Below are 18,363 nucleotides of genomic sequence, written 5' to 3'. Positions count from 1 at the left end.
TTTATCACATAAACGATAATGGCAACAGTAACAGTAAATGTAGCATCTTTATAATTCTAAGTAAATGTAATTAAAAACAATCCAATTATATTTGCGATTATGATCCATTACGATTGATCTATCATTGAAATCCCATTAAGATTACACCAATATTGTGGCCTAACTTCATTAGAATTATCTCACTAACCTAATCCGAGCATATCTTAATAGATACGGCACACCAATTACCATCCTAAAAGTAAACAAAACAAAAATAAAATGAAATAGAGTTGACTCACCAATATCAGCAATTTCATATAAGCCAGACATGACATATGCAGAATTAACCAACCTTGACTTCATAGTAAATTTCCTTTTCTACCCGAAGTTGAGAAAGACTAAGTGTCATCATCGAAAATATATACTACTTTTTTTTTAATACATTTGAAGGCCAAATAGACATCAGAAAATCTCTAGAAACTTGCAAATACTCAGTGAAAGGATGATTTTGTAATGGAGTTGGGTTGGGAGACATTAATGTAAAGATGAAAAAAAGTTGCATAATTGACGAAACAATGAGAAATTGAAAATAAAATTAAACAGAGGACGATGATACGTTACTTGATCATCTCTTCTTCCACACAATGCACGACGTCCTCGTCTTTTGTGAATAAAAGGCATAAACATCCAAGTCCTCCGACAACATAATCTTGGACAGTGAATTTAGCAAATAAAGTTTAAGTATCATCCGACATGAAGATCAATCTTTTCTTGGAAAAAAAAAATTGATTACTGACCTCTCATATTTCTTTGATTACTCTGAAGATCTTGCATGGTATATGCTCCATCATAATATCTTCTCCCGCCCCACTAAAAATAGAAAGGCATTTCCTCTATATTCCCATCAAAGTTTATGCTACAACTCCAAAAAAATTGTAGCTAAGATTAGATGATCCTGGTGAAAACTCTTAAGCTACAACTTACTGCAATTTCTATAGCTTAGCTTTGAAGATTTTTTTGCCAGGCAATGCTTTTGTGCTGACTGCTACAGGGTACAAGTACAAGGACTATTTCCGGTTCCAAGCTACATTTTCCGTTTCCTTTTTCCCGCCACAGTGTTCTCAAACTGATCCTTATTCCGTTTCCTTTTGGAAGTTTTCGTTTTCCCTTCTGAGATATCAATATCCATGGAAGATCTTGAATGTAATTTACCACCGTGCTTACCTTTTTCTGACTTGCCCTTAAAGCCAGCCATTGATAGAAAGGGTTTGCCAGAAATTGTTTGGTGCTCAATCTCTTGCCGCGTTGTCTTCACGTCCTTTGGATGTGACCTATGCTTCGAATTCTCAGCTCGGAAGCCCTCAATACTCAGTGATTTGGACTTGCCAGACCCAAATGTATCATGAAATTCTTTGTAAGCTGATTCCCTCGATGCTTGTTTTGATCTCCACTGGTCCGGTCGGGATGCAAACCTGAGTCCAAAAAGAATTAGTAAAAAAACATTAAACATTGTTCTGATGATATGCTACAACATTTGATTATAACATATGAAAAGGCACACATCACCGACTCATATGATGATGGAAACAGATCTAGGTCATATTCATAAAATAAAAGGCATTGGTTTGGTTGTGTACCCTTCAACATCTAACTTTCTCAAGAGATGAGGTCCTTGCTTCGTTTTGGAGAGATCGCTTCGTAAAACTACCAACTCAGATACAATGGCCTCGCGTAGAGACAAGTTACTGGAATTATAGCACTTTTCGACTGTAAAGGAACTTGATGACTGCATTGAAAGCTCTCCAAAATGTCCTCGTAGCCTATTGATTCAGGATAGAAAAAGCTGTCATTGACTGGGTGCAAAAACTAACAAAAAAAAAATCCAACAAACTGAATAAAAACTTCGTCGGTTATTTACAACCAACAAGATTATCATACGCAATCGAAGTAATTTGAACTTTGAAGATGAAACATCAACAATCGAACAACTATGTGCCTGATTGAAGCTTTTTATTCAAAGGGGAGACAACAATTACAGAAAACGTGATAATGTTTAGAAGATAAATCAAGGACCTCGGCAAAGGAAAACTTAAACTACAATAAAAGCCATCAAAATAGTTCAGCAGACATACTTCATAATTAATCTGCGTTTCAGTTTTGCAGGGGCGTCAGAATTTAAAAAAGCTTCAATAACACGAGATCCACTGGAGTCTTTTGCTACTTCAAGAACATGATTGTCTTCCATTGATGTGATACTTGTAATGTAAGGTTGAATCAGTGCCTGCAACATAAAAATGCAAAGAGACATGTAAATAAATCAAACTTGTAATGCACAAAAAAAAAAGTTCATAAATCAAATAAAAAAAAGTTTAGAAAGTTCTTGACATCTACGCACAAACTCTGATGCAATTCATGTTGTTTCACAGTAAATAATATGTTTTCTGTGATTATGATCAATTCACCCAAAAGTATACAAGTGGTTCCATCCTATAATCAAAGACCGTTGATGCAGATTATATGATAACTATAGACTTAACAAGTTAATGGTACAAATTTCCTACATAGAGAAATTAATGGAATAGAATGCGAACTATACAACTAAACCAAATTTGAGATAATTGCTTACTAGGTTGCTATACCTTAATAACTGATCTTCCATGAAAACTGTCCCATAACACTAGATTTGGATACAGAACAAAAATCTATAACTGATAGAGAATTTTAAGCCCACATTTATTTGAACAAGCCATAGGATCCTATGAGGCTAAATTCTCTTTAAACAATTGTAGATACTTGTTCAAAGAGATCTGATCGAGACAATGCCTTGGAAGAGTGGAGAAAAAGAATTCATAAAACAGAACCCCAAAGAAATAAAGAATACAAAATCGCTAATAGTAACATCAGTAACACAAACCACGTAAATCTACGCACATAAAATGAATGGACAGTTCTGTGGTACTGGATAGACAGCTCTGTTGCAGAAATGGTAAAAAATGAATGTTGTTTGCCCTTCCAAAATCAAAGAAATAAAGAAATGGCAATATCAGGATCAGGAAGGAAAAGAAGCATACTGTTCGATATCGAAAAACTGCCTGCAGAATTAGAGAACCCATGACATGCATTTTTACTCCACTAGGAAATCCCCATTTGGCTTTATCTTCACAAAAGAAATATCTGTCGATAAACAATATTCGAGGAACAATACATTTTGGAGATTCATCAGTTGAACATACAGCACGAACCAGAGCCTCGCAACACTGTCAAATATCATAAACTCATAATTAGAAAAATGGACGAAAAATCAAAACAGTACACATCAACATTCAAATACCTGTAAGTAAATACTCAAAAACCAAATTTTACACCTTCTGTTCATGTGTTTGAAGCCTCTGACTAGTAGCAATTAGTGAAGCAACGACTCCTGATCTTCCCATTTCAAGAAGATCTCTGACCTTTGTTCCAATCTCGGACCATACCAACTCCATCTATGTAAAAAAACATGAGCAAAAAAAGCCAACTCCTTAAGCAGTATTGACACAACATGTTCATACTAATCTATGTAATGCAACACGCGCAACAGCAGAAAATTGTTACAGTTGTATGTCAGCATATAAGCATGCGTCTAATGTGTGAAAATGACTGGGAGAGGAGAGAAATCAAATAAGATATTTATTATCAACGCCATTTTCAAATTATAACAATAAGTAAAAAATGCTAATACATACTTGATCTTTATATTTTATGTGAGAAATTAGTGCTTGGACAGCAAAATTTCCACAGGGATGCGATGACAACTCAAACAATGAATTCCGGAATACTTTTGTGACAAGTTCATCGAACAGATTTTCTGGAGCCACTTCCAAAATCACCTGCAAATTCACACTACCAGAATCAATACATCTAATTCTAAGAACGCGTTATGTCTTTTCATGGACAAAATATTGTTGATGAAAACCATCTCACGAATGCACCAGAAATCCAAATTAATTTTACGGGGTAATATTTGAAGTGCAAGAGATAGAGCTTGACACTATAACTAAGCATTTCTTCTGCACATTCTAAAGCCTCTATCTTATTTCTATTTGTTTTTTCAATTGCCCCAAGTGTATTTAACGCCCCAAACCCACAAAATGATATAACAGAAAATTGCATAAAGAAATAATCAAATTTTCAGGATATAGATTGGACATAGTAATTTGTTCCCATATTTTCGTTTGTTTATTTCCTACTTGAACCACAAAGATGTCTGCACAAAAATATTGGTAGACACAAAGATCTATTCTGGCAGACATGTAACACCTGACTGCTAAAATTTGAAAGGTCAAATAATATTCCCACCAGGATGGTCCATCTCACCTCCATTAAATGGCTAAATGCAGTCTCTTTCATCAAATCCACAACATCTGGAACAGCTGATATTTGTACATAACTTCCCTCCGCGACATCTTTCTCACTACAACCAAGGAGGGTGGGAATTATATGCCTCAGCTCGTCATCTTGCCCCACCAACAACTTCAGAATAGTCTGTAAGAGAGTGGAAAAATATCACTTCAGCATAATTAATGAGCAAGCTGAAAAACAAACCAGGTAGGATGCCAGTTATAACGACCCATTGATAAACCTGAAAGTTTCAAAGGTGATAAAAGTTGTAGATTTATGAAAGATAGATGGATGGCAACACTTTAGCTAAAAGAATCCACCATTCACCTCATAACCCCATTCAAATTTGTTTATTCATATATGTTTTAAAAATAAACAAAACTTTCTTCAAGGTCAACAACAAAATACAAAACAAATTCATCTAAAAAGAAGTCAAAAGGCTATACAAAAAGCAGAAGACCCAAACCCATATATACGTTAAAATATCTCAATTACCAACCATTAGATAAAGATGGAGACAGCCAGCTCTCCTAAAAGTACCCGACGAAGCATATACTATAGAACACTTGGAACCTCCTCCCAAACAAGAACAATGCTGTTAAAATAACTTTCCTATTTCTCTCCAACCAAGACGCTAGAAAATCATCAAGAAACCTGCCTCTACCATTAATGAGCAAAGAAGCTCTCGTAGATAAAAATAACAATCTTAAAACACTTCTCCTCAACTTCTAGTCCTACAATGAGTACAGAAAAGGAGTTTTGGTTTTGAATGCAAGGTAATACAAATTCCTCTTTTGCATTTACCAAGGAAACCTCGAGCATTTTCTTTTTTACATTTGAGTTTGAGACTCTTAAGTCTTTGCTTACATTATCATAATCGCTCCATCAGCCCTTCATTATTAACAGTAACCAAACCTCAATGTCAATCATTTCTTCTGCACTTTTTTAAAACCTAAAGTCAATTTCTAACTTAACTTTTCTGCATTTTCATGCCTACAAAGATGAATTTAGCGAGTTGCCAAATGAATGGGAAGCACAATAGAAAGAGAGGAAAAGAAAGACATGATCACATGTCTAATACACATTCTCCAGGCAGATTTAATAATTAGGAGCTAGTGGCCCAATATTGACACAGAGGCCAATCCTCTTATAGTCTTATAACTAAATATGAATTACCCATACACCTTAAGAGGGCGTTTGGGACTCCGAGTTAGTTATTATAATCTGTAGTTATTATAGTTCTGGATTATAATAGTCTGTAGGTTATAATAGTCTATGTTTGGGGTGCAGACTATTTTAGTCTAGGTAGGAAACATTAAATATCGTAACAAAGGGGAAAAGAGAGGATGAATAGAAAATAGTAAACACTATAACAAAGAAGGATTTGAATTAGTAATATTGTAGCAAATTGTAGGTTATAATAGCCCACCCCACCAACTTCATGTTAGTAGCCCAAACACCCCCTAAATGTTTGTCGTAGAAGCCAACCATCAAGTGGCCTAATGTATGAAATCATGGACCGTTACCCATTATCCTCAATTAACTTGAAATTCTGAAAAAGCGTTAACAAAAATAGTTTATGAAACCACAAAAATACTAATTTATTTTTGTAAAACAAAACCTGAATAACCAAACTTCCGTATTGATCTACTTGCAGGATCCTGACATCCTTTCTTACACCTTTCAGCATCCCAGAGATAAGCAGCTTCAGTAATTCTGGGAAGCCTCCCTCAATATGAAACCCATGATCTCCATTAAAACGAGGTGCCTTGACATTCAGCCGCTCTGCTAGCGTTGTTGATGACTTTCTGGTATGAAATTCTGAAGACTCTAGAGGTACTCCTTTACAAAGATGAAGAAGACTTCGAAGAACATGTGAACCATGACAGTTACACATCACATCTAGAGAGTTTGCTACAATTTCCTGAAAATGAATTATACACTTAAGGCACAAATTATGTGTGAGAAAGTGTGTTATGTATATGCATATAATATTACATATACCCACACACTCATGCAATGTGCATATTATTGATTATTCAAGTTAATTATTATGATAACCAAGAAACTTCACGCCTAAAGCAAGAAATTATCAAATGCTTTGAAGAATGTCACATAAAAACCAAAGAAATACAAAGTGAACGTTCATTGTCCAAAATCTAGAAAGGAAAAACGTATGACTAAAATTTCACACCTTACATATCACTGTTAAAGCATCTTCGACCAGAGGATATACATCTTCATCTTGTAGGTGCATAGCTAAAGACTTGATTGCTGTTTCAGCAACATGTGAGCCAGATCTATCCATTGCAATAAATGGAAATTGATTGGCACAACCATGGAGGAAATTACAAAGGTCATTAACGTTACAGCCTTCAAGAAGGCTTTGCATAGTGTGACTTATGATATAATCAGTAGCAAGTTCAAACTCTTTCCCCGCAGCTTCCTCTAGAGCATTACCACAAATTACCGATCGTTCTTCAAAGTCAACATTTTCACTTTCAAATAAATTGGAAATCTCGGTGAAGTATTTTGTTGTTTCAGGATCAACTTGTTTCCTATATAAGATAACTTCCTTGAGTATAGAGAATAAGTAGCTCAAAACTGCACAAAGTTGAAGAAAAAGTACACTCTAAAGCCAATGGAACGTCCAAGAAAACCTAGTTTACTTGTACAAGAGATACATTACCTAATGAGTGAACTTTGTGGTGTGGACGTACTTTTGTTATTGGAGAACTTTTTGTTGGAGTTCAAGGTTCCGCCATCCATCCTCCCAGAAGCGTTCTTGTGGGTGTTATTCCCATCAAAGCCATGACCTCCACGCTCAGCCTTCCTGTTCATGGCGTTTTTCTTTCTCCCACTATTACGTGCTAATTTATCTTCACCCATTAAGTGGTCTTCAGCTGAGACAAAGGTTCTATGTCTCCTCGATGTTAGAGCTCTCGAACCAACAGAAACCATAACCACCTAGGCCCTGCCCACCACGTAGAAAAGAGCTCTGACCATACATCAATTTAAATCATCGGTGGTGGAGCAAAAATCGGAGCATAAGATGTAAAACTAAACAATTTAGACCCCCAATGGGATAGCCATTGGCTTTCGATTTTGTTGGTTTTTGAGAATTAAGCTTCTAATAAACACTACTTCCATACATGAGTTTCATTATTTAGTAATCTTTTCCTAACAATTTTGTCAAAATTCAAGCAAGTTATGAAAACTAAAATAAGTAGTTTCTAAGATCATGTTATAGTTTTTGGAATTTGAGAATTCATATGTTTCTTTTTTAAAAAAAGAAAAAAGAAAAAAAGGTGAGAACTAATGATAGTAAAGAAATTATGAGTAAACAAGAATAACTTTCGAAACAAAAAACTATGAACCAAATCATTCTCTAATTCGTAATCCTTCAAATGCATACTTCATCAATTAAGCAGAGACGATAAACTAAACAAAATTTGGCCATCCGACATATATGAAAAAGTGAAAAATCAAATAAATCAGCTGACGAAAACCACAGTGCTAACTAACGAAGATTAATTGTCATCCTCGGATAATTGTAGCACACCAAATTTCGACTAAACTATCTGGAAAAGATACAAAAAGAGTAAAATACCCAGCAAGCGAAAGAAATATATTAATGGAAAAAGGAGAAACTTACACCGAAACAGCTTGTTTTCAGAAACCCAAATGGCGGAGCGGAAGGAAGGAGAAGATGGCGAGCGACTTGGCGCAGTGAGTCCCTGAAATTTCTCGCCGTAGAACTGAAAACCTCAATTCAGGGTTTAAAACTTGTCTTTTCTTTTCTTCTACAAACAAAATAATAAATACTAAAAAATATATATATCGATTTATACCCGCTTAATTCGGAGTTGATATCCTCCCTTGTATTTTATTTAGATAAACATCATTGCATTGGTTGTGTCCAGAAGTCATTTAAAAGTAATATCCATTTAACTTTTAGATTATCCTAAAATTGGGTAAAATTTTTAATTAATATTTTGTTTTCAGTTTTATACTTAGGATTATATATCTATCTATTATATTATTTTTTTTTATAAAAAAATACCATATTATTATGAATATTGTAATAGAAAATAAATATTCATTAGTGTCTCGAAGGTCATGTGTTATCATTCATGATTTTAGTTATTCATGTTTTGTGTCCATGTAAGTCCATTGTCACCTTACTTATAAATAGTGACATTTGGTAGATCTTAAAATTACACATACATTGGTGAGAATTTCACTTCCACTAATTTTCATATTATCTAATTTCATGATTTTCGTTATTTTATTTTTTTAGTTATTTTATTTTATTTTAGTTTTTATTTATTTTTATTATTATATAAAAATATTATTATATTATATTTTTCATATCCATATTCCCATTATGCTCCTCAATTTCATAACACATTATCAGTACCAGCTCTGTCTTTTTCCTCGCTAAAGATAAGGTATGTCGGTTTTTCCCTCTTCGTTATAATTAATAAATTTAATGTTATTTTGCATATTCAATATCTATTAAAATTCTAACATAAGTACAATATTTTATGGTGCTGCCATGACAAATCTCACAAAATTAGAGTTTGTTGCTCTTGATATTAACGACAATAATTATTTGTCATGGAAAATTATCGTGTGATGCTTGCTCTCAATAAAAATTGATAGTTTGACCATCATCAGCTAAAGTGAGGACTGAATCACCTGCATTTTTAGAACGAATTCATAGTGATATATATTGACCTATTAACCTGCCAAGTGAATAATTTAGATATTTTATGGTATTAATATATGCATCTAACAGATGGTCATACGTGTGCATATTATCAAGTTGAAATCTTGCATTTGCAAGATTACTTACTCAAATAATTAAGTTAAGAGCATAATTTCCTGATTATAAAATTAAGACAATTCGTCTTGATAATGTTAGTGAATTTACATCTCAAACTTTTGATAATTATTGTATGTCAATTGGGATAAGTGTTGAACATCTCGTAACTCAAATTCATACACAAAATGGTTTAGCATAATCATTTATAAAATGTTTGCAATTAATTGCAAGACCATTACTTATGACAGTTAAGTTTCCTTCATCTATATAGGGACATGCTATTTTGCATGCAACGTCACTTGTACGCATTAAGCCAATAGCTTATCTCATAAATACTCGCCATTACAATTAGCTTATGGTCATGAGCCAAATATTTCCCATCTGAGAATTTTTTGATGTGCATTATATGTTCCAATTGCTCCACCACAACGCACTAAGATAGGTCCTCAAAGGAGATCAGGAATATATGTTGGATATGATTTCCAGTTAATTATTAAATATCTTGAGCCCCTAACGGGTGATTATTTACTGCACGATTTGCTGATTTTCATTTTAATGAGACAATTTTTCCAACATTAAGGGGAGGAATTAAAAAGTTGGCAAAAGAAATTACATGGAATGCATCGTTATTGTCTCATTTAGATTCCATGAATGTGAACTTGGAAGTTCAAAAAATAATTCATTTGCAAAATATGGCAAATAAATTACCAAATGTATTATAGATGCAAATAAAGTAATTAAGTCACATATACCATCTGCAAATATTTCATCAAAAATTAATATCCCAGCACAACAAGTTTTCACTAATGAGTCTGAAAAACGCCAGAAGCATGGTAGACCAGTGGGTTCCAAAAATAAAAATCATCGAAAATGGAAAATAATTAATAGTGAAAAAGGCTTGATTGATGATGTAAATACCCATAAAGAAGTCCTCAACATGATTAATAAAGACGGTGAAATGTCTAAAGATAATAATGAGATTTCAATAAACCATGTCACAACAGGAAAAAGATGGATACGAACTAATGTAATTATTAACAATATTTTTGTGTATAATGTTGCTTTTGATATTATATCTGAAAATGAGGATCCTGGACCAAAATTTGTTGAAGGATGTTGACATAAAAAATATTGGTTTCGGTGGAAAGAAGCAACTGAGACATAATTAAACTCACTTTCAAAACATAAGTTTTTTAACCTATAGTCCGAACACCAGAAGGTGTTAAACCTATGAGATACAAATGGGTATTTGTGAGGAAAATAAATGAAAATAATGAGATCATAAGATATAAAGTTGTACAAGGTTCTTCACAACGACCTAGTATTAGTTTCGAGGAGACGTATTCTCCGGCAGTGGATGCAATTACATTAAGATATTTAATTGGCTTGATTATGTATAAAAGTCTGAATATGCATCTTATGGATGTAGTCACAACATATTTATATGGATCTCTTGATAATGATATTTATATGAGAATCCCAAAAGAATTCAAGATACCTGAAACATATACATCAAATTCCTGAGAATGGTATTCAATAAAGTTACAAAGATCACTATATGGATTGAAATAACCAGGATGGATGCGATACAATTGCCTGAGTAGATATTTATTGAAAGAAAGATATCAATCCAATATGTCTGCGTGTTTATAAAGAAATCACAATCAATATTAACTGTATATGTTGATGACTTGAATATAACTGGAACTCGTGAAAAGCTTTCAAAGATAATAGAATATTTTAAGAAATAATTTGAGATGAAAGATCTCGAAAAAACAAAAATTTTCCTTGATTTGCAAATTGAGCATTTGACAGATGAAATATTTATTCACTGGTCAACTTATACAGAAATTTTTTTGAAAAGATGTTATATGGACAAAGCACATCCATTAAATATTCTAATGAAAATCCGTCCCTTGGATATAAAAAAAGATATATTTTGAAGAACTTATTGGTCCTGAAGTACCATGTCTTAGTGTACTTAATGCACTTATGTATCTTGCTAATAATACAAGACCCGATATTGTATTTTTAGTAAATTTATTAGCTAGATATAGTTTTTCTCCTACAAAAAGACGTTAGAACAAAATTAAGCATATACTCAGTTATCTCCGAGGAACAACTAATACGAGTTTGTTTTATTCAAATAAATCAAATTTTGATCTAGTTAGGTATGTAGATTCTAGATATTTATCTGATTCACACAAATCTAGATCCCAAACAGGTTATCTGTTCATGTGTGGAGGAACTGCTATATCATGGCGATCGGCGAAACAGACTATAACGGTCACTTCCTTAGATCATGCTTAAATTTTTGCAATTCATGAGACTAGTCTTTAATGTGTATGGCTAAGGTTAATGACTCAACACATTCATGAAACGTGTGGCTTGTCTTCTAATAAAAACCTTCCAACAATATTATACGAAGACAACAAAACTTGCATAGCCCAAATCAAATGAGGATATATTAAAGGAGATAGAACAAAACATATTTCACCGAAACTTTTCTACACTCATGATCTTGAAGAAAATGGGGACATCATTGTACAATAAATTTGTCGAAGGATAACCCAGCACTACAAAGACATTACCAATCACAACTTTTGAAAAATTGGTACACAACATTAGAATGCGGCGACTCAAAGATCTTAAGTGATGTTTTCATGAGGGTGATAAATATATTATTTTTTTAGGAATATGTATTATATAAAATGTGTACTATTTTTCCTTTACTAGGGTTTTTTTCCATTGGGTTTTTCCTAGTAGGTTTTAACGAGACATATTTCATATATATATATGGGCATCGAAGGGGAAGTATTATGAATATTATAATAGAAAATAGATGTGCTTAGTGTCTCAAATACCATGTGTCACCATTCATGATTTTCATGTGCCTTGTAGTTATTTATGCTTTGTGTCTATGTAAGTCCGCATCTTACTTGCCACTTTGCTTATAAATAGTGACATTTGGTGAATTTTAAAATTACACCTACATCAGTGAGAATTCCACTTCCACTAATTTTCATATTATTCAATTTTCATGATTTTGGTTATTTTATTTTTTTAGTTATTATTTATTTATTATAATATTTTTCATATCCGTATTCTCGTTGTGCTCCTCAATTTCATAACACATATTCATTTTTTTTAATTAAAACTATTTTTCTTAATATTTAAAAATTAATCTATAACAAACAAAATTTATCATACTAAACAATTATTTAAAATTTTAAATTAAACAATTTTTTTTTAAAAGAAGTTGAATATAGGTCTATTTTAGTTATTACGTTTAAAATAAGATGTTTTTATATTTATTTACCAAAAACCGCTTTAACTACTTTTCAAGTTTAAGCTGAACTTACTTAATACTATTTTACATTTTTTTTTCACAACTGATTTTTCTAAAAGCACAACTACCAGTAATTATTTTAAAAGGTACAACAATTCCAAACGGAGCCTTATAACTTTTTCAATTAAATTTCTAAACTTATATAAGTAAATTAATTTAGACTTCACTTAAGATTTATTTGAAATTTGTCAATTCAAATTATAATTGTCATTTTTGTTAAATTGACATTTGTAGAAATCTAAACACGTTTAAGAATCTATGCATTGACAATTTTCAAATATAATCATAATAAAGGTTTTCAATTAATTCGTTTATAACAATTTAAAAGATTGATTGAAAAATCAACGTCTCATTTGGTAATCATTTCATTTTTTATTTTTAGTTTTTTAAAGTTACGTTTATTTTCTCTAATTTTCTTACCATAGTTCGTATCAATCTTGAATAGAAGACTTTGATTCTTATCAAAAATTCAAAAAAACAAAAACAAGGCTTTAATAACTATTTTTTCTTAGTTTTCAAATTTTGACTTGGTTTTTGAAAACATCGGTAAAATATAGATGTCAAAACAAAGAATTTAGAGATGGGATAAGTGTTTATAGGCTTAATTTTTAAAAATTGAAAATAAAAAACTAAGGTCTCGTTTGGTAATTATTTGAGTTTTTGTTTTAGTTTTTTAAAATTAAGCCTACAAACACCCATTCCACCTTTAGGTTTCTTGTTTTGTGATCTATTTTCTACCCACGTTTTTAAAAATCAAACCAAAAATTGAAAACTAAAAAAAAAAAAAAATTAAAAACTTGTTTTATTTTTATATTTTTTGGTTAAGAATTCAACTCTCGTGTGAAAAAAAAATGCAAACCATGATAAGAAAATAAAAGAACATGAGCTTGATTTTCAAAAACCAAAAACAAAAAAAAGAATATCTCGTTTGATAACTATTTTATTTTTGTTTTTTTAAAAATTAGGCTTATAGACACTACTTTCACAAATTTATTCATTTGTTATCTACTTTTTACCAATAGTTTAAAAAAACCAATCCAATTTTGAAAACTAAAAAACAATAGCTTTTAAAAACTTGTTTTTATTTTTGGAATTTGACTAAAAATTCAACTACTATACTTAAAAAAAAAATGAAAATCATTGTAACAAATGGGGAAGTAGGCTTAATTTTAAAAAACAAAAATTAAACAAAGAAATGGTTATCGAATGAGACCTAAAAGTTTTGCATGATATTCTTTAAACTAGATCTGAAGAAAGGTGTAAATTTATACACTTATGAAAATTTAGACTTTAAATTTATATAATTATGAAAGTTTGGAATTTAAATTAATACAATTATTAGTTTGAGGTTTAAATAGATATAATTATTAATTTAGGGTTTAAATCAATACAAATTCTTAGGAATATAAATTGATATTTATTCAGAATAATAATAATAATAAAATTGAGAAAATGATGATGATAATAATAATAATAAGTATCGAACAGGCTTAGTTAGGGTTTTGGAATTATTATGGACGTGTCGTCCGTTGGGCCTCCACTTTGAACCCCATTCGTTACGAGCCTACTTTTTAATACAATTCCTATTTTACCCTTGTACTTTGTTTGAATTTCCAAGTTTACACCGACTAATCTTCATCTCATAGGCTGCGGCTGCTCTATTTTTAATTTTCCAAAAATTTCCAGAACTTTCTGTTTCATCTTTATTTGTTTGATCCTTTTTTCCTTCCCGTATTTTGCCTAATTATTATTATTCTTTTTTTTTTATTATTATTATTCTTTTTTATTATTATTATTATTTATAGAAATTAATACTCCAGGTCCAGGGCCAAAAATGTCTCTTTCCAATAGAAACCCTTGGAACTCTATTTGAAAAATTAGGCAACGGCGTCGTATTTGCAAAAGGGAATGAATTTAGAGTTACAAGTGGTTTTAAGATAGACAAAGGTCTCTACGCCGCGCCCCCCCCGGGGCCAGTTTTGCCTTTAAAATATTTGAAGAGGTATCTTAAAAAAAAAAGAAAAAAGATTATATTAGATAAAATCAAATAATAATAATAATAATAATAATAATAAATAATAAAAACAGTCAAAATAAAACTTATCTCAATGATAATTGATATGGTCGTCCTTTTTTAAATGTCGAAGGTTTGATTCACATCTTGTAATTGGTTTACTTCTAATAATAATAATAATAATAATGGGAAAAAAATATATTTTTTTATTTCAATTTAGTATTTATGTTTTAAAATGATATAACTTTATTCTTCATATTTGAGTTTTGTTTCAATTTGATCCTAAATTTCAGATTTTGCACTCCTAATTTTGATTTTTTACTAAATATTCATTTTTAATATTTGGTGTCAATGTCTATTAATTAATTTAGAATAATTAATAAACATATGGGTAAAGTCAAAAGTTCTACTTTATGGTCGTCTTCTTAGACACAATATTCAATTGTGTGCTGAATGAAATGCCAAATTTCTAATATACTGTTTTATTAAGTATGTGAATTTTAAAATATCTAATGTGTCAAAGATTTAAAAATTTAGAAATTTACGAACATTTGTAAAGTTAATAAATTTATAAGGTAATAAATTAAAAACTATTCGGCCTATTAGATACATTTATATCATTAAGTTAATTTCAAAGACAGATTTTGAAATTAAACCGATAATTTATGTTTAAATACCATATTTATCTTTATGCTTCAAGCTTTAATTTATTTTAGTTCACACATTTTCAAAATGCTTGTTCTCATTAATATATTCAAACTAAAGAGGGTAGGTAGAAAATGTCAAGAATATTATTCTAAAATTATAGAGACTAAAATGAAAATAAAAAGATAGAGACTATTAGTTGTATTGTTGTACAACTATCATTTTCTTATGTTTCCGAGATGTATTTATATTCCGACAAATATCAATAAAGATTTAAGAGAGAGAAGTATTATTCCTCTCATTCTATAAAATGGTATTAGAACATTCTCTCTCTTTGATTCAATTTTTTCCACGCTACCTACCCTTCTTCGAAGCACATCAATGGCGGACAAAGTAGCAGCCAATCCATTTTCTGATTCCATTGTTGATTCTTCGCTCAACAATTCTATAGACGCGTAATTGAATACGGTTAGAGAAGAAATAAGAAATGAAAAAGGAAAGGTCAAGAAAGAAGAAGAAGGGTGACTCATCAAGGTAGTTAGAAATTTGTTTACCACTCTCCAATCACAGTATGCTACTTGTAATATTCCTATTTCTTCTTGTATTATCACCATGGCTAGAATTAGGTCAAAACTTGTATAAAGAGTATGTTGTAGAATTCATTTGATTATTGAGGTAATAATACATACAAGAAAAAGAGAAAAGGGAAGTCCAAAGGACTCAGAAATTCCCAACCAAACTTTCAGTCTTCTTTATTCTTAACTTGGTATCAAAGCCAAAAATGTCCGACGCCATCTTCATCGGAAACAATACCTCCGCAGGAGCTGTTAAGTTCACTATACTGCCGCTCAATCAACTCACCACCACAAAGCTTGAACGAGGGAACTTCATGTTGTGGAAGACCCTCACATTTCCGATCCTCAGGAGTTACAAACTTGAAGGCCACCTCTCCGATAAAATACCCTGCCCACCCATGTTCATTCCGATCACCTCTGAAGCAAGTTCAAGCTCTCAACTGACCAGCGATGACAGAGTGAGCTCATTAGAGGAACGATCACTCAACCCACAATATGAATTCTGGCTTGCAGTCGACCAACTCTTGCTGGGATGGCTGTACAATTCGATGACACCGGATGTAGCTGTTCAACTCATGGGATATGAAACTGCCAAGGAATTGTGGCAGGCTATTTAGGAGCTGTTTAGAGTTCAATCAAGAGTAGAAGAAGATTACCTGAGACAACTCTTTCAACAAATAAGGAAAGGAGGCCAAAAGATGAGTGAGTATCTCAAACTCATGAAACTTCATTCCGACAATCTACCACAAGCTGGCAGCCCTATATCAACAAGAGCTCTTATCTCACAGGTTCTTCTTGGGCTAGATGAAGAATCCAATCCGGTTAGTAGGCATCCAAGGTAAACCAGGTATATCATGGCTAGATATGCAATTTGAGTTATTGTCTTATGAAAAAAGATTGAAGCATCAAAACTCTATCAAAATACATAGTACCTTTGCACAACAACCTTTTGTCAATGTAGCATTTAACAGGAATCCAAATGGTGGCAAACCACACTTCAATCCCTCATTTAATGGAGGTCGACAATAGGAAAATAGCTCCAAAGGCAGTAACAACAATCAAAACCCATTTAATGGACAAGGAGGTGGTCGAAGTAGAGGAAGAGGTCACCACAATAATTCAAACAAACCAACATGCCAAGTTTGCGGAAAGTATGGTCACTTAGCCTTGGTGTGTTATCATAGATATGAAAAAGAATACTCACAGACGACTGGATAAGGTAGAGGAAACCAAGGGTCAGTCGGCCTCAACAACAACACAACTGCCCTATTCACGGCAGCTCAGCCCTCCAACCCCTTCATGGCCACACCAGAAACGGTAATTGATCCAAATTGGTACATAGACAGTGGGGCTACCAACCAGTCATTCCAGACTACAACAATATCAATAATCCAACTGAATATGGAGGTAATGAATTGGTAACTGTAGGTAATGGTGAACAACTACACATAATTCACATTGGTCAATCTTACTTGTCTGATGGAAGGAATGACTTTATCTTGCATGATGTCTTGTGTGTGCCTAATATAGCCAAGAATCTCATTAGTATATCAAAGTTAGCACATGATAATGCTGTGGTAGTTGAATTTTACACTGGTTGTTGTGTCATTAAGGAGAAGGATACGGGCAGAATATTGCTGAAATGGGAGCTTGACCAAGGGCTGGAGTGAAACATGATGCTGCAGAGGACCAAAGATCAGTCAGTACAAAAATAATCAGTCAACTGCCTTAATTCTATCAAGAGTGAAGATTAATGTAGTTGAGTCAAGAGCTGTTTGGCATAGGAGATTAGGACATCCATCAGTCAAAATTTTAGAATATGTGATTAGAGAATGTAAACTCCCTGTTAAATCAAATGAAGGAAATCAGTTTTTTCATTCTTGTCAATTGGGAAAGTTATCTGCCTTACCGTTTCCAAATTCTCAGTCTCAAGCTTCTCAAATACTTGAATTAATACATGCTGATATATGGGGGTCTGCTTCTTTTGAATCCACTGATGGATATCGATATTATATTTCCTTCTTAGAAGATTATAGCAGATATGTGTGGCTATATCCTCTGAAACAGAAAAGTGAAACACTGGTAGCCTTTCAACATTTTTTACAACTAATACAAACTCAATTCAACATCGGCATAAAGAAATTACAGTCAGATGATGGGAAAGAATATGACAAAATACATCACCTATGTCAGACCAAAGGGATTTTAACTCGGAAGTCCTGTCCATATACCTCAGCAAAAAATGGCAGGGCCGAGCGCAAGCATTGGCACATTATAGAAACAGGGCTCACGCTGCTTGCACAGGCGTCCATGCCTTTAAGCTTTTGGTGGGAGGCATTCTCCACTGCTGCCTATCTCATTAATGGCATGCCTACCTCCGTCTTACAAGGTAAATCACCCGCTGCTGTATTATTTGGGTCTAACCTTGATTTTCTTAATCTCAGGACCTTTGGGTGTGCCTGCTACCCGCATCTACGGCCTTATCACAGTAAAAAATTCCAATTATACTAAGAGAAATGTGTGTACATTGGTCCCAGCTCACTTCACAAAGGGTACAGATGCCTCAGTCCATCCGGTAGGATCTATATAAGCC

General features: G+C 32.5%; 1 protein-coding gene and 1 long non-coding RNA gene across 6 annotated transcripts; one reads left to right on the top strand and one right to left on the bottom strand.

The window, feature by feature from the left end:
* Window positions 1–437: 437 nt before the first annotated feature.
* On the bottom strand, window positions 438–8,265 carry PUM23 (pumilio 23). 5 transcript variants are annotated; one of them, XR_005484094.2, is made up of 12 exons: window positions 8,015–8,222; window positions 7,049–7,333; window positions 6,554–6,917; window positions 5,981–6,283; window positions 4,336–4,503; window positions 3,705–3,848; window positions 3,345–3,464; window positions 3,051–3,236; window positions 2,112–2,260; window positions 1,617–1,799; window positions 777–1,451; window positions 438–688 (listed from the first exon to the last, which is right to left on the bottom strand). XR_005484094.2 is itself a non-coding variant. In XM_039042308.2 (11 exons), exons 2-11 carry the CDS (start codon window positions 7,318–7,320, stop codon window positions 1,064–1,066), a joined length of 2,277 nt encoding a protein of 758 aa, XP_038898236.1. In that variant the 5' UTR covers window positions 7,321–7,333; window positions 8,015–8,265; the 3' UTR covers window positions 438–1,063. The 5 variants fall into 5 exon arrangements, 3 of the variants coding, with proteins under 3 accessions (XP_038898236.1, XP_038898237.1, XP_038898238.1); XR_016532138.1 differs by having other exon boundaries at window positions 7,049–7,357; window positions 8,015–8,175; XM_039042308.2 differs by having other exon boundaries at window positions 438–1,451; window positions 8,015–8,265.
* Window positions 8,266–15,487: 7,222 nt separating this feature from the next.
* Window positions 15,488–17,626, top strand: LOC150033592 (uncharacterized). The gene is made up of 3 exons (XR_016532353.1): window positions 15,488–16,472; window positions 16,559–17,177; window positions 17,384–17,626. It is a non-coding gene; the product is annotated as an uncharacterized LOC150033592 (long non-coding RNA).
* Window positions 17,627–18,363: the final 737 nt, after the last annotated feature.

The sequence above is a fragment of the Benincasa hispida genome, chromosome 9, assembly GCF_027475165.1.
Source record: "Benincasa hispida cultivar pf3 chromosome 9, pf3_genome.v1.1, whole genome shotgun sequence".
NCBI classification, from domain to species: domain Eukaryota; kingdom Viridiplantae; phylum Streptophyta; class Magnoliopsida; order Cucurbitales; family Cucurbitaceae; genus Benincasa; species Benincasa hispida.
The sequence above is the reverse complement of the archived record's forward strand: the minus strand, read 5'-3'. Positions and strand labels throughout refer to the sequence as shown.

Excerpts from the sequence above, each read along its gene's own strand:
- PUM23 (XM_039042308.2), bottom strand. The coding sequence starts at position 7,320 with ATGGTTTCTGTTGGTTCGAGAGCTCTAACATCGAGGAGACATAGAACC. Across the intron at positions 6,284-6,553 it reads CTTTAACAGTGATATGTAAG|GAAATTGTAGCAAACTCTCT; the intron begins GTGTGAAATTTT and ends ATTCATTTTCAG. Across the intron at positions 1,800-2,111 it reads AAACGCAGATTAATTATGAA|GCTACGAGGACATTTTGGAG; the intron begins GTATGTCTGCTG and ends CTGAATCAATAG.